At 36.3% G+C, this 12294-nt stretch overlaps 1 protein-coding gene across 1 annotated transcript; it reads left to right on the top strand.

The window, feature by feature from the left end:
• The first annotated feature begins 6097 nt into the window (after positions 1 to 6097).
• LOC136823052 (uncharacterized) lies at positions 6098 to 11137 on the top strand. Its single transcript, XM_067079347.1, has 3 exons — positions 6098 to 6778; positions 8144 to 8167; positions 11115 to 11137. The coding sequence occupies exons 1-3, from the start codon at positions 6100 to 6102 to the stop codon at positions 11135 to 11137; spliced, it is 726 nt and encodes a 241-aa protein (XP_066935448.1). The 5' UTR covers positions 6098 to 6099.
• The last annotated feature ends 1157 nt before the right edge of the window (positions 11138 to 12294 follow it).

Here is a 12294-nt window from a genome sequence, read left to right as displayed (position 1 = left end):
ATCTTAGTGTAAGTTGGTTTATTGTTGACATCCCTCTTCTAATTTTGACACCCTTTTTTAGAGAGTTTTAGAGAAGTTGTGCCACCAACCAAACGTTTGATTGTGTGTTTGGAATAAAAGGCGGCGGCAATCAAAAATATGTTCCATTCGGGTCCTAAAACATCTTCAAATCCAGTCAGTCGGTCAGTAGTAAATTTTGTCGGATTTTTAAGATCTAGTAAATCTGGATGAATCAAGTCGGCAATCAACAGAATCTTATGCCGCCATCTTTAATTTGCCAAACTAAATGTGTGCGCGCATGTGTTAACCTTAAAGTGGCCCTTACTTTTGGCCCCCAGGGTAAGGACCCTCCCGGAGCTCCGGAAACGTCCGGTGCAAAAAGTGCCGTTTTTTCCGTGCACTGGAACACCGGAACGTTCCGGTGCTTCCGGTGCACGATTTTTCCGAATCGAGCTGCACCGGAACACCGGAACTTTCCGTTGCTTCCGGTGTATGATTTCCGCGATATAAATGCGATAGCGTTCGCTGCGCTAATCATGTAAAAAGTAACTACGCACGCGGGAATTATCCAAATTCTAAAACCAACACATGTTTTAGCAGATTTCTTTAGAAGAGAAATCAGATTCTTGGTGATAAACGTGTGATAAATTGGATAAATTAAATGACAGTCACGGAAATCCTTGCATTTGCACGGGGTCGGCTACGTTGCATTTGCAACAGGTCGAAATCGAAAGTAGCTCGAAAACCCGGTGCAAATACACTGGGTTTTTGGAACTCTGTGCATTTGCACGGGGTGGAAAACTAGAAAATTTAAGATTTTGCAGTGGTTTTACAATCAATTAACATCATTCTTTTTGTTTAGAATCAATATTAAGAAGATGAATCAAATTCAATAAGATATACCAGGTAATCCTTCTTTATTGTCTTTATATTTTGATTTGGAAAATAAGAATTGTTCCTTATTATGCTGGCGTAATGCTGTGGCGAAGGAGTTTATCCGCGCGGTCATACTTGCGATTTTCAAATGCGGAACATACGAAACTTAGAATATGGGCATTGTGAGATAACGGTGTTTAATAATCCCGGTCCTGCCACTCCATACTTATTTTTAATTCTCCAGCGGTCAAGATTGGATGAATTACTTCTTCTCTCACTGTTTCTTCTTTTTCTTTCTCATTTCAGTTTTCATTTTTATGGGAACACAATTGCTATCATCATATCCAGGTGAGACCACAGATCTGTAAAGCCCGAAGGGTTAGATTTGCGGCCTTGGTCAAAAAGTGAAGGATTTCCTACCAGAGTCACGTGACTAAAATATGCAATTTCACCGGTTTGAGAGATGTGAAATAGCGTTTGCCGCCTACTTTTTTTATCTCGCGCTCCGAAAACAATTAAAATGCTAGATCCTATCCATCGGCACGAAATTTAAAAAGTCAAATTTTTGCTTCACTTTTTTTTGCTGGAGAAAGCTTAAAGTTGCCTATCTAGCCCAAAATTTGCCACTAGTCTTTTGTTATTTTGCCACTAGTTCTGGGTTATCTCGGGTGCTTCCGTATAAAACATTACGTCATGAATATCATGAATGTGCGTGAGAGAATGAAAACAACGCCCTGAAAGAAAATAAAGACCAACGAAGTTACAGTCTATATTCTATTAATTTGATTGTAATGATCAATGGCCTCATTTTTATTTTGGGCCACTTTTTTTAATGTTGTATGTATTTCGTAACGTATATTATTTTATAAATTGTTAATTCTAAAATAAAAAAGGTGGTTCTTATTTTCTTCTTCACGACTCTCGAGCCACACGCTCTCCCTGAACAGCTCATAATGGTAACAATCGGTAACATTGGTGGCGGCACTCTAAATAAAGAATGAAAATAAAAGTTATGACTGTGGAAGATCCGTGGTACGGTAGATTTTGTTAAGCTTGAAACTATATCTGTGGATAAACTGCCGAAGTTACGGTAACAAGTAACGCACACTAATTGATGGAAAGCACAAAAATTGATCTAGATTTCAACATAGATCTAGATGAGATAATTGTTTCATACATACAACAATTCATTTCATATATTTCTCTTCAAATATTAAAAAACAAACATTACACAGTGTTTCACGCACGAGGCGATCATCAGATGTGGATAAAAAAAAACAAAAGAAAAACATACAACAATGTAACTTACGCTGTCTAAGGCTCTCAGGCACTTCTTGAGTTTAGTGAAAGCAGTCCGTAATGATTGTGATATTGACGAATCGTCTCTGCTTCGGTTGATCCATTTTTCCTGAATAAAAAGAAAGTAAAAACATTATTTGAACTTGAAGTTGAACTTATTATTTACTTTAAAGGTATACTAATTTAAATATAAGATAATATAAAGATCAGATGCGTACTTCTTTGTTCTTTATTTATCGATGATGTTCCCATGTGTGATGCGCGTGGTAATTTTTTATAATTGAGCAAAGTCCGCCATATCGTATATTCCCGACTAACTCTATCGCTGGATAGCCCTGTATCTAACGATCATACCTTTTATTGCGCAGTGATCAAATTAAAAGTTTGGTTGGTACTAGCCTGTCAGACGAAAACCGCAAAGAAAAAATTTGGTTTGTGGGAAGGTACTGGCTAGGTTGGTACTGGCTAATCACTTTTTTTTTTTGACCCTGTCTAAACGGCTTTTTAGAGCGTGCGAAACTCCCTTGCACCGGAAGAGCACATTCCGGTGTGAAAAATGGCGTTTTTTTAGCTGCACCGGAAAACACTGGAGATTTCCGGAGCGCCGGGAGGGTCCTCCACGGTATTGGCCATACAGCGTTGCTGACTTTTGACATGAAAATTTCAATAAGGGTACATGAAAAACTTGAACGGGACTCAATGTGGGTTAAGTAAACTTAAGTAAACAAAAAATAATGATTCAAAGACATGCTTTGTTACCATGCCGCCATTATGAGAAAGATCCAAACCTGGCGAACAGAGCCTAAAAAAACCCAGCGATTTTACCGACTTTCCGGATCGGGTTTTCTTGTAAATAAACAGTCCGTCGGACGACCCGAACACAACATATTTTTGATTGCCGCCTAATCGATAATGATCTAGATAATCGAAGGTGGCCTATATGGCATTTTCTTTAACCAATTTTGATTTGTTCAATCATTTAGATAGTCACAGAAATCCTTGCATTTGCACAGGGTTCGGCATGCGGCAAATGCAACGGGAACCCGTGCAAATACACTCGATCACTGCGACCAGTTGCATTTACACAACACAGAGTGGAAAATGTTACACTTGATCATAAAAAAATGCACAGATCAAAATTTTAACCCGTAGACAAAAAATTTTTAAAAAGGATCTTCTAAAGAGAAAATGAAAATGCCATTCGTTTTCGTTTTATGCCGTTTTCATTTTAAAGTTGAGATTTGTTAATTTTCGCGCATTTTGCCTTACACGTTCTAGCTCATTTGCACACCCTGGCAAATGCAAGGATTTCCGTGACTGTTACAGATTTTGAAATTGGTGGAGTAAATGTTTTCCATTAAACCTTGCAAAGAAACTCTTTATTGTTCATAGATGTCAGCTCTAGAAAATCTGGTGCAGCCTGTCTGGGTAGATAATTTGATAAAGCAGGGTTACTCCCATGAGAATATTGCCAGATTTCTGAAAGACCTCTACCCAAATAGAAGAGGCTTAAGCAGAAGAAGTGTCAGAAGGTACTGCAGGAACCATGGAATATCAAGATTGACAGATGATGAGCTGGATGGGATTGTAGGAAATTTCATTATCAACTATGGCCATGGCTATGGAAGATCATTAATGCAAGGGAGTATCCGTGCAATGTTCGGTGTTTCAGAAAGGGTTGTTTCACAAAGACGAGTGTCAAGTTCATTAAGAAGAATGGCACCTGATGCATTTGATGCCAGAACTAGAGATGTTCTTTTGAGAACCAACCCAGTACCCTATTATGCTCCATATTTTGGCTACAAGGTCCATATGGACCAAAACGAGAAAATAGGACAAACATTTGGCTGCACACGTAGCAATGATTGATGGGTGCTCCAGTATGATCTGTGGTTATGCAGCCATGGAAGTTAAAAACCATATTCTTATCTATGAATTTGTATATCGAAAGGCTTTGAGTAAATATGGACTTTGGAATTAGCTTCGAGTTGATCATGGCAAAGAATTTTGCTTATGTCTCTGATTTTGACACATCTGACCCAGTCATTAAGTACTGCTTATCCTGGATTTCCATATATGTTGCAACAGAAGCAGCTGAACACTTAATCAATTCTTGGAATTTCCATAGAGTCCCTGGTCCGAACGGTTGTGTTCCATTTCAGAATATGGTAGATACAAAGCAAACTGCTGTCCTGGATGAAATGCTCATTCCAACAACACCCGAGGCTGTAAGGATGTTTGAAGAAAATGGAGGAGCTCTAACAAGGAATGCTGATTTTGGGTATGACCCTTTGGGTGCTATTGACCATGCATTTCAATCCAGACATTGTGTGTTTCAAGCAAACCAACCACTGGTAGAGACCTCTTCAGCTCTGTTGTACATGGAGACCACTTACCATTGGAAGAAGCTTTTAAATGTTTTTATGAACTTACAGTAAATTTGGCTGATCAATTTGTTCAGTAGTATTCAGGGTTCAATTATAAATTTTAAAAAAAGGCAGCGCCGCAGGCGAAAACGTTTTCACTGTTTGAGAAGTATTTTTAGTATTTTGCGATGTTGTTTGGAAGAAAATGCGAAAGTATCTTTAATGCATTTCTCTAGAAAAGTGAAGTAGTGAGTTTATAAAGTTTTGAAGTATTGAGTTGATCAAGTTCCTTGAGTTGATAAAGCAATAGATAAACGAATGAATAAAGCTGCAAAGTAGTGAGCTTGTAAACTAAAGATAAACGATTGAATAAAGTAGCAAGTCGATAACGCAATAGATAAACAAATGAATAAAGTTCCGAGGTAGAGAGTTTATAAAGTATATAATAGACAAACGAATGAATGAAGTAGCAAGATGGGTGTTTTTTTTAATTTTTTAGCTTCGCATTTTAGAGTTAGCAAATCTTTTTGGGTCGCTAAACCTTAAATACACTTCGCATTTTGCGAAGTGGGAAGCTATAATTCGAACCCTGGTATTTTAAGTATTTTTGGACCTACATCAGAGGTCCTTTAAATTAACCCTTGTTTGTTCGTTCGTTTTATTATTTTTTATTTTTTACATCGTACAAATTCCAAAGTTTTTATCTGACGTGTCCCTAGAGAACATAAAGGTTTATGAAAAAGGGAAAACTGATGAAGAGCTCCATATAAAAGAATCTTTAATCATTAGGGATTTGAAACCTGATTTAAATAAAACGGTATCTTCTTATCCTCTAGAGCTTTTTTGAATGATTATTGCGTTCAATTATGTTAATTTTATGACCTATAATTGCTAGATGTGATTTTGAAATTTTGATTTATCAACACGTTTTTTGCTCGTAAGCTAACATTTGCTTGTAAACATGATAGAAGAAGTATTGAAACATCAAGAATGAACAAAGTTTTGTTTTTCGTCTTTACTTTTTTTTTGAGAATAATTTGGCCTAGAAGAAAATTTTTTCAAGTATTACAAATAAACAATGGGTAGAAATAATACAGAACGACAGAATGGCGAAACGGAATAGCTGCCCTGGTGATTTTTTAAAAAAACTGGTTGCCAAAAGCCTAATATAATTTTCATATTCAAAACCAGTCAAACTTTTACTGTTCTCCTCCATGTCCTTAGACAGGCAGGGGTATTTCAACCAGGGCAAGAGGAAGAAAAAAATACAAGAATTTCAGCCCACTCAGGCCCACTAACAACCAAACACATGTGACCATTTAAGCCTGAAAATGAGTGTCAAGGATTTTAAAATAATTTTGATTATATGAGCCAGAAATTTGATTTTCCCTGACATTCAATTATCTATTAAATTTTCAAATTATTGATAAATTGTATTGCTGGGCTTAATCTCCCACAATAAATTAATAAGCACAAAAATTCCTTCCTAATTATATTAAGTTGGTATCTCCTGCCCAAATGATCCTAATATATATCCTTTTTTCTTTTTTAGTCAAAAATGGAACCAATTAAAGTACACTTTAACGAGGAAGTGATAAATACATATCGCCCAATTTCAGTAACAGAATTGGTCAAAGCATTCCAATGCAAAAGGGCTGGTGCCCATCTCAAAGTAAGACTGGGAACAAATGTGAGAGACCTATGGCCTGATGAAGATGGCAATTTTTTAATTCCACCTAAAGCTTCTGTTGTCAGATTGGTTGCTTTCGAGGACAGAAACATTTTTAATGATGATCTAGATGACGATAAAGAACAAAAAAACAAAAAGTCAAAAGTTCGAAGCATTGTTGATGATGATGATGATGATAAAGAATACAAAACCAAAAAGTCAAAAGGACGAAGAGGCAACTCGTCCTTACCGTCATTTTCAGGTGACCGGGCTGTTCCTGGGTTCAAAAGAAAAGAAGCACTTTTGAAGTGCCCACTGCCAAGCAAATCAGCTAAGCAATCAACAAGATCTATTGAAATGTGCGAATTGGTAGAAAAGAAAGAGATGGAAAATGAGAAAATTGTCTATCGCCTAAAGCCGATCTTTGAAATTCCCATAACCATTTCAGAAATGAACGATTTGAATGTTCGAACAATTTATAAAGAGATTCGCCGTCAGGTTGGTGGAGATCAGTATGTGCTTCTTAACAAACGTGGCAATCCAATCAGAGATATGCCCAACACTCGTGGTAAGTTTGATTTTATCATGTAAACAATTTATAGAGCAATAATATACCTCATGGCTCTGTAAAAGAATCTGCCCGGGTTGGTCCACCGCTTTCAGGGGGAGGTCGGTACCAAAATCCTGGACATATAGTGTGTACTAAAACGTCTAAAAGGATTTTCGAGAATTTCTTGCATACCACCATCCCATTTGAGAGAAGTGGTATTTTAGTACCCATGCATTAAAATTTTCAGGGTTATTTATTTTGACACAGAGACCACCCAAATTTGGTATTTTCAGGACAAATTTTGTCTTATCGACCCCCGCCCCTGCCGCTTTGATCTTTTTCAGTCGGATTTGGAATGAATACATGTTTTTAATGCATAACGTTCATAAGCATTCTAAGTTTTTTGAAAAAAATATGCTCACAAGCTTGTTCCCAAAATATAGCTTAAAGCATAACTGAGATTGTTTTCCAAAAAAAGTATGCTTGTAGAAAAACATGTATCAAAAGAGTTTTCAAGCGTGGTTATTGGCACCAAAACCAAAGACCAATCAAAAATAAACATAAACCCAGTCGCTTTCATTTTCAAACAAAAAGCAGCATAGTTTTAATTGTTTTAGCTAAACAGCCAGCTCAGATCTTCATATTCACCATATCCATTTAAAGCAGAGCGTGGTTGCGAGAGATAACATATGTTTAGGCTTCAATCCGGTCATTTTTTTTTTATTTCATGAAAATTCCTATTTTTATGTTGAGCAGCCTCAGTATCAACAAAAATAGCTTAAAATTTTTTATGCTTAAAGTTTCCTGGGAAAAAGATAAATTGTACAAAATTTCAGTATTTCATTCAGCCTGATATTATGCTTATCATTATGTTTGATTTTAATCTAATTTTACATAGTGTGCACCCCTCCTTAAATTAAGGGGGGTTTGTTGATTTCGGTTCCAAATCTTTAGGTGGGACTTCGCATTTTTTGGATTTCAGGGGGGGGGTTAATAGGATGAGCTGGGACTAAAATTTGATTGGTGGGACTTGCCAACTTCGTTACAGAAGCCTTATTTTCAAACACAAGTATACATTCCATTTTAGAAATTTTCGCCTGCATCGCCTTCCTTCTTACTTAAACCAATTTGCTATTTAATGCTCTCTTACTCTTTGAATTTTAGAGTTAAAAAGGGTCCACACAATTACCTATGGGAGCAGGGAAAAACTCGAGTTTTAGGTGGGATTCAAGATATCAGGTTGGGGTTTTAGATTGTGCTGGGACCTCATTTTTTTGATGGGACCTGGACCCCCCTTGCACACTATGTTTTAGCTGGTTCTGGGATCTATCATGACTGGATTTAGTTGCTTCAATCATATTAAACTTTGAACTTTTATTTTAGGACTTCAATACTGGGACTCTAAAAGTACCATTATACTTTTTTTTCAATGTAACCCCGTTAACATTAGTGAGTTCACATAAGCCTCTTTTTGATATCGATCTTAGTATGTATGGACCAATCCATTTGAATTTGAATTTCCCACCCTTTCGGTCTTGTCGTTTCATATCTTGAAGGAGTACTTGTGAGCCAATGGGTATAGTTGATTCAGGCTGACTGTGGCGTCTGTTATAATCCCTTTGTTGCTTTTTCTGGGCCTTTTCGATATTTTCCCCTGCAATACCGTGTGAAACTTCTCGTAGTTTCAGGCTCGAATCTAGGATATCTTTGAATGACTCAATGTCGAAAGGATCATCACATTCACTAACATCTGCAGGTTCCTTGATCAAGTCGTACTTTATGTCAATAGGTAAAGTCGGGTGTCGATTATACAGTAAAAAGAAAGGCGAATACTTTGTTGAAAAGTGGATACTTGCGCGATGTGCAAAAAGAACACCGTCGATAACATCTACCCATTTTGCTGGATTTTCTTCCAAGACTTTGATTAATGTGTCTTTTATAGTCCGATTCTGGCGTTCGCACAATCCATTGGCCTGAGGGTGATAAGCTGAGGTAACCCTTTGATCTGTTCCAGTCAGTTCAAGCAATGCATCAGATACTAGATTCACAAATTCTCTGCCTTGATCATTGATTTGTGTCTTAAAACAGCCATGACGACATATCATTTCGTACAAAAATCTTGCTACAGTTGGGGCAGTTTTGTCTTGAACAGGTTTGGCTTCTGACCATTTTGAAAAATAGTCGATCAATACAATTAAGTGTTTGTAGCCATTCATTTCGGGTAGATTGCATATATCTACCCCAACTTGCTGCATAACGTTTGAATCGACATGGATACTTTGAAGTCCAGGTGAGATTTTCTAGGATATTTTCCCTTGTTTTTGGCATTTTTGACAAGTTCGAATATAGTTTTTAACATCATCGACCATGCCATGCCAATAAAATCTCTCAGATACTTTTTGGTAGGTTGAGTCACGTCCTCTGTGACCACTCATTGCCACTGACTCAACGGTTTCGTTAATGCCCTCGTGTACATCGTGAATGATGGCTTGCTTTCTTTCATTTTCAAAAATAACTTTTCTGGTCCCTTTAAATGTAAGATGACCATGAACGATTGAAAAATGTTTGCATGATTTTCGAAAATTACTTTTAGCCCCTTTCTTTTTTATATTAGTGGGGTACTGCCCATTTCTGATATATTTTTCAACATCCTGCAAATTGACGTGCTTATTGCTCGTCGACATGTTGATTGAAAATAAAGAAATTCATCTCAGAAGCTTGAACAACATAAACATTCGAGTTTTTTCTCAAAACATTCCAAATTTAATTCGAACATTCGAACACATACAATGGAGAGTCTTCTTTTTGGGAGTGCTTTTTTCCTAGGATTAAAGTACTCCCTGGCTTAAATCAAGGGAGTACCTATTTCCTAGAGGGAGTGCTTATTCCCCAGGAAAAAAATACTCTGTGAGTATTTTTTTCCGGGAAATACTTACTCCGGGAGTACTTTTGTTCAGGGAGTACTTATTTTCTGCTACATTGTGGACAATACTTCCCTGGTAAAAATAGTTACTTCCACCTTAGATCATAACTGAGTAAGGAGGACGGTATATCAGGACTTTTACCGTTCTCGATTTTGCAGGTCAGAACTGCGGGTCTGCTCCTTCCTGGGCAAAATACAGAAATCCGCATATGCTACCCCGATCCGCCGTCCTCCATCGCCAAAAAAGAACAAATACATAAACTCGCTAATGAAAGGCACATTACGCTAAAGCTAGCTGGGCCAAAAAGTCCATCAAAAAGAGAAAATATGTAAATGCTAATACTATGATGAATGGAATACCTTGAATACATCTGGCAGAGGTTTAGTTAATCGCCGTATCCTCGATGCCTCCTCAAATGTTATACAGTCGTCTCTTGCTATCTTCAAAATCTCCCTATCGTCATCCTCGATATACTTTTTCCATCTTAATACTTGAGCGTCAAAATTTGCATCTCTATTGCGTTTTAAAGCAGTATCATATCCATTTGATACACCCAGTTTGTTGAACCAACCAAATGAACGTTTACTTGCGCCAGCTGAGATTAGTAGTTGGTCATTTCGTGAAGCAACAACGTTTGAAGCCATAGGGTATCTGAATTATAAACATACTCTGATGAGACATGGGTATAATCAATAATCAAGGTCATCTAACGTGTTCTTGTTGTCTAGGTAACCCTAGAAAGCTTCAGAACACATCTTTTAAGGAGACAGGGGTATAATCAAGAGAAAATTGATGTAATCTTGTTGCCTAGTAACCCTAGAATTTTTCAGAACACATCTTTCGTGGAGAAAAACAATATCTTACAAGTTTATCTTGACAAACTGTTTTCCTAGATTAGAACACATCATTTGTATAAAAAATTTAAAGGTCATAACATTTTGGTCTTCTAAAAGATAAGAACACATATTTCTAAAAAACTCTCCGCCCGCTGCTTCTGTTTCTTCAATGTCCATACCTAGCAAACAAAATGACATTATTTCAACATAAAAATGACATCATACTCTGACATCATTTTAACATCATTTTTGCAAATTTGATTTATGTCATATAGATATATCAATATGACATAACTTTAAGTCATTCTGATGTTATGGCAAGATATCATTTTGATGTTATTGCAAGATATCATTTTAATGTTGTAGCAAGATATCATTTTGATGTTATAGCAAGATGTTATTATGATATTGAAATACGGTGTGAACTCTTCGTCACGAATAATGTTAAATTGACTACAAATCAAAAGGAATGTACTAAAGAATCTTTCATTGCTTTCTTTTTAAATCAAAATTTCACTCTAAATATTTTGTCATAAAAAATTTTTGAGGTTTATTCGAAATCTTTACTTTATAGTTTTTTCTTTCATCTTATAGCCTCAGAACTCAAGAAACTTTGAATAGCTCCCCAATAGCTGTATTTTTTACAGAACCTTTTTTAAATTTCTCGATAATTGAATTTGATTTGCTTAAAATTAAGAATGACACAATTCTTATACGAATTTGAAATGATTTATTTACTAATTACAAACAACAAGAGTTACAAATTATATACAAATATTTAAAAAAAGCAATTTTATGAGATAAATAATAAATTCCTTGAAAAAATAAAAAAAATAAGCATAAATATTGAAAAATTTTCATTTTCGTCTTGGTTACGATAGATCTCGTCACGATCATCGTTTTCTGAAATTAAAAGATAATCAAGATTCCTGATTTTGATGGATTTCTTTACGATTAAAAGCATTTAATTAACGCTTTCCGAACGCATGGGTCACAAGGGACCATCTGAGGACTCATTTTCAAAGTTAATATCTTAAAAATTAAGATTTGGTTCAGCTACCTTTGCAAAGAGGACAAAGGTCTGAGCAAAATAGTTGGGAACGAACGGGACTGCCTATTTTTTGAATATAAAAGTCTAATATTCCTGTTTCAGAGGCGATATTAATTCTTCTATCTATGTAGATTATGGAAAAAGAGGCGTAAAATTTCATCGGGAATTGATGTTTTCTACATCGATATTATCTTGTTCTAATTCGTAGACACTCTAAGAGAAGAATGCTAATTTAGGGACATATATTGTTCCCAACGACTCTTATTAGCCTTTTCATCCTTTTCTCGACGCTATACATCAAAATTCTCAACTTCTAGTAGAGCCGAAATATTATGCTATTTAGGGGGGGGGGCAGTTGTACTTTTACAGTGTGACGGGATTGGCCATTGTTTAGTACAGTGTTACGGGATTTGACGCAAATAAAGACTGGAAAACGGTATTTTAAAATCAGACGGTGACGGTATTTGGCCTTATTCTTTGTCATTTTTTCGGTATTTGAACCTGTACAAACTGGTGTGACGGTGTTATTAATTTTTTCAATTTTCGGGATTCTGGGATTCAGCAAAAATTTGGACGGGAAAACGGTATTTCGAACCCCTACGAACCCCCTATTTTGTTGAATCATATTTCCAGCCAGCAGAGGGAGTCGGGTACAGTCTGTGATAAGGTTAAGAATCAGTTTTTACATACAATTTCGTCATCTTAACTTTTACTCCTTATCAG

Source organism: Clytia hemisphaerica, unplaced genomic scaffold (genome assembly GCF_902728285.1).
Source record: "Clytia hemisphaerica strain Z4C2 unplaced genomic scaffold, Clytia hemisphaerica genome assembly, whole genome shotgun sequence".
Lineage (NCBI taxonomy): Eukaryota > Metazoa > Cnidaria > Hydrozoa > Leptothecata > Clytiidae > Clytia > Clytia hemisphaerica.
The sequence above is the reverse complement of the archived record's forward strand: the minus strand, read 5'-3'. Positions and strand labels throughout refer to the sequence as shown.

Bases quoted from the DNA above. Each gene is read 5' to 3' on its own strand.
- LOC136823052 (XM_067079347.1), top strand. From the start codon at position 6,100: ATGGAACCAATTAAAGTACACTTTAACGAGGAAGTGATAAATACATAT. The intron at 6,779-8,143 runs GTAAGTTTGATT...CTTTTATTTTAG, and splicing joins AGATATGCCCAACACTCGTG to GACTTCAATACTGGGACTCT. The intron at 8,168-11,114 runs GTACCATTATAC...TTCATCTTATAG, and splicing joins TCAATACTGGGACTCTAAAA to CCTCAGAACTCAAGAAACTT.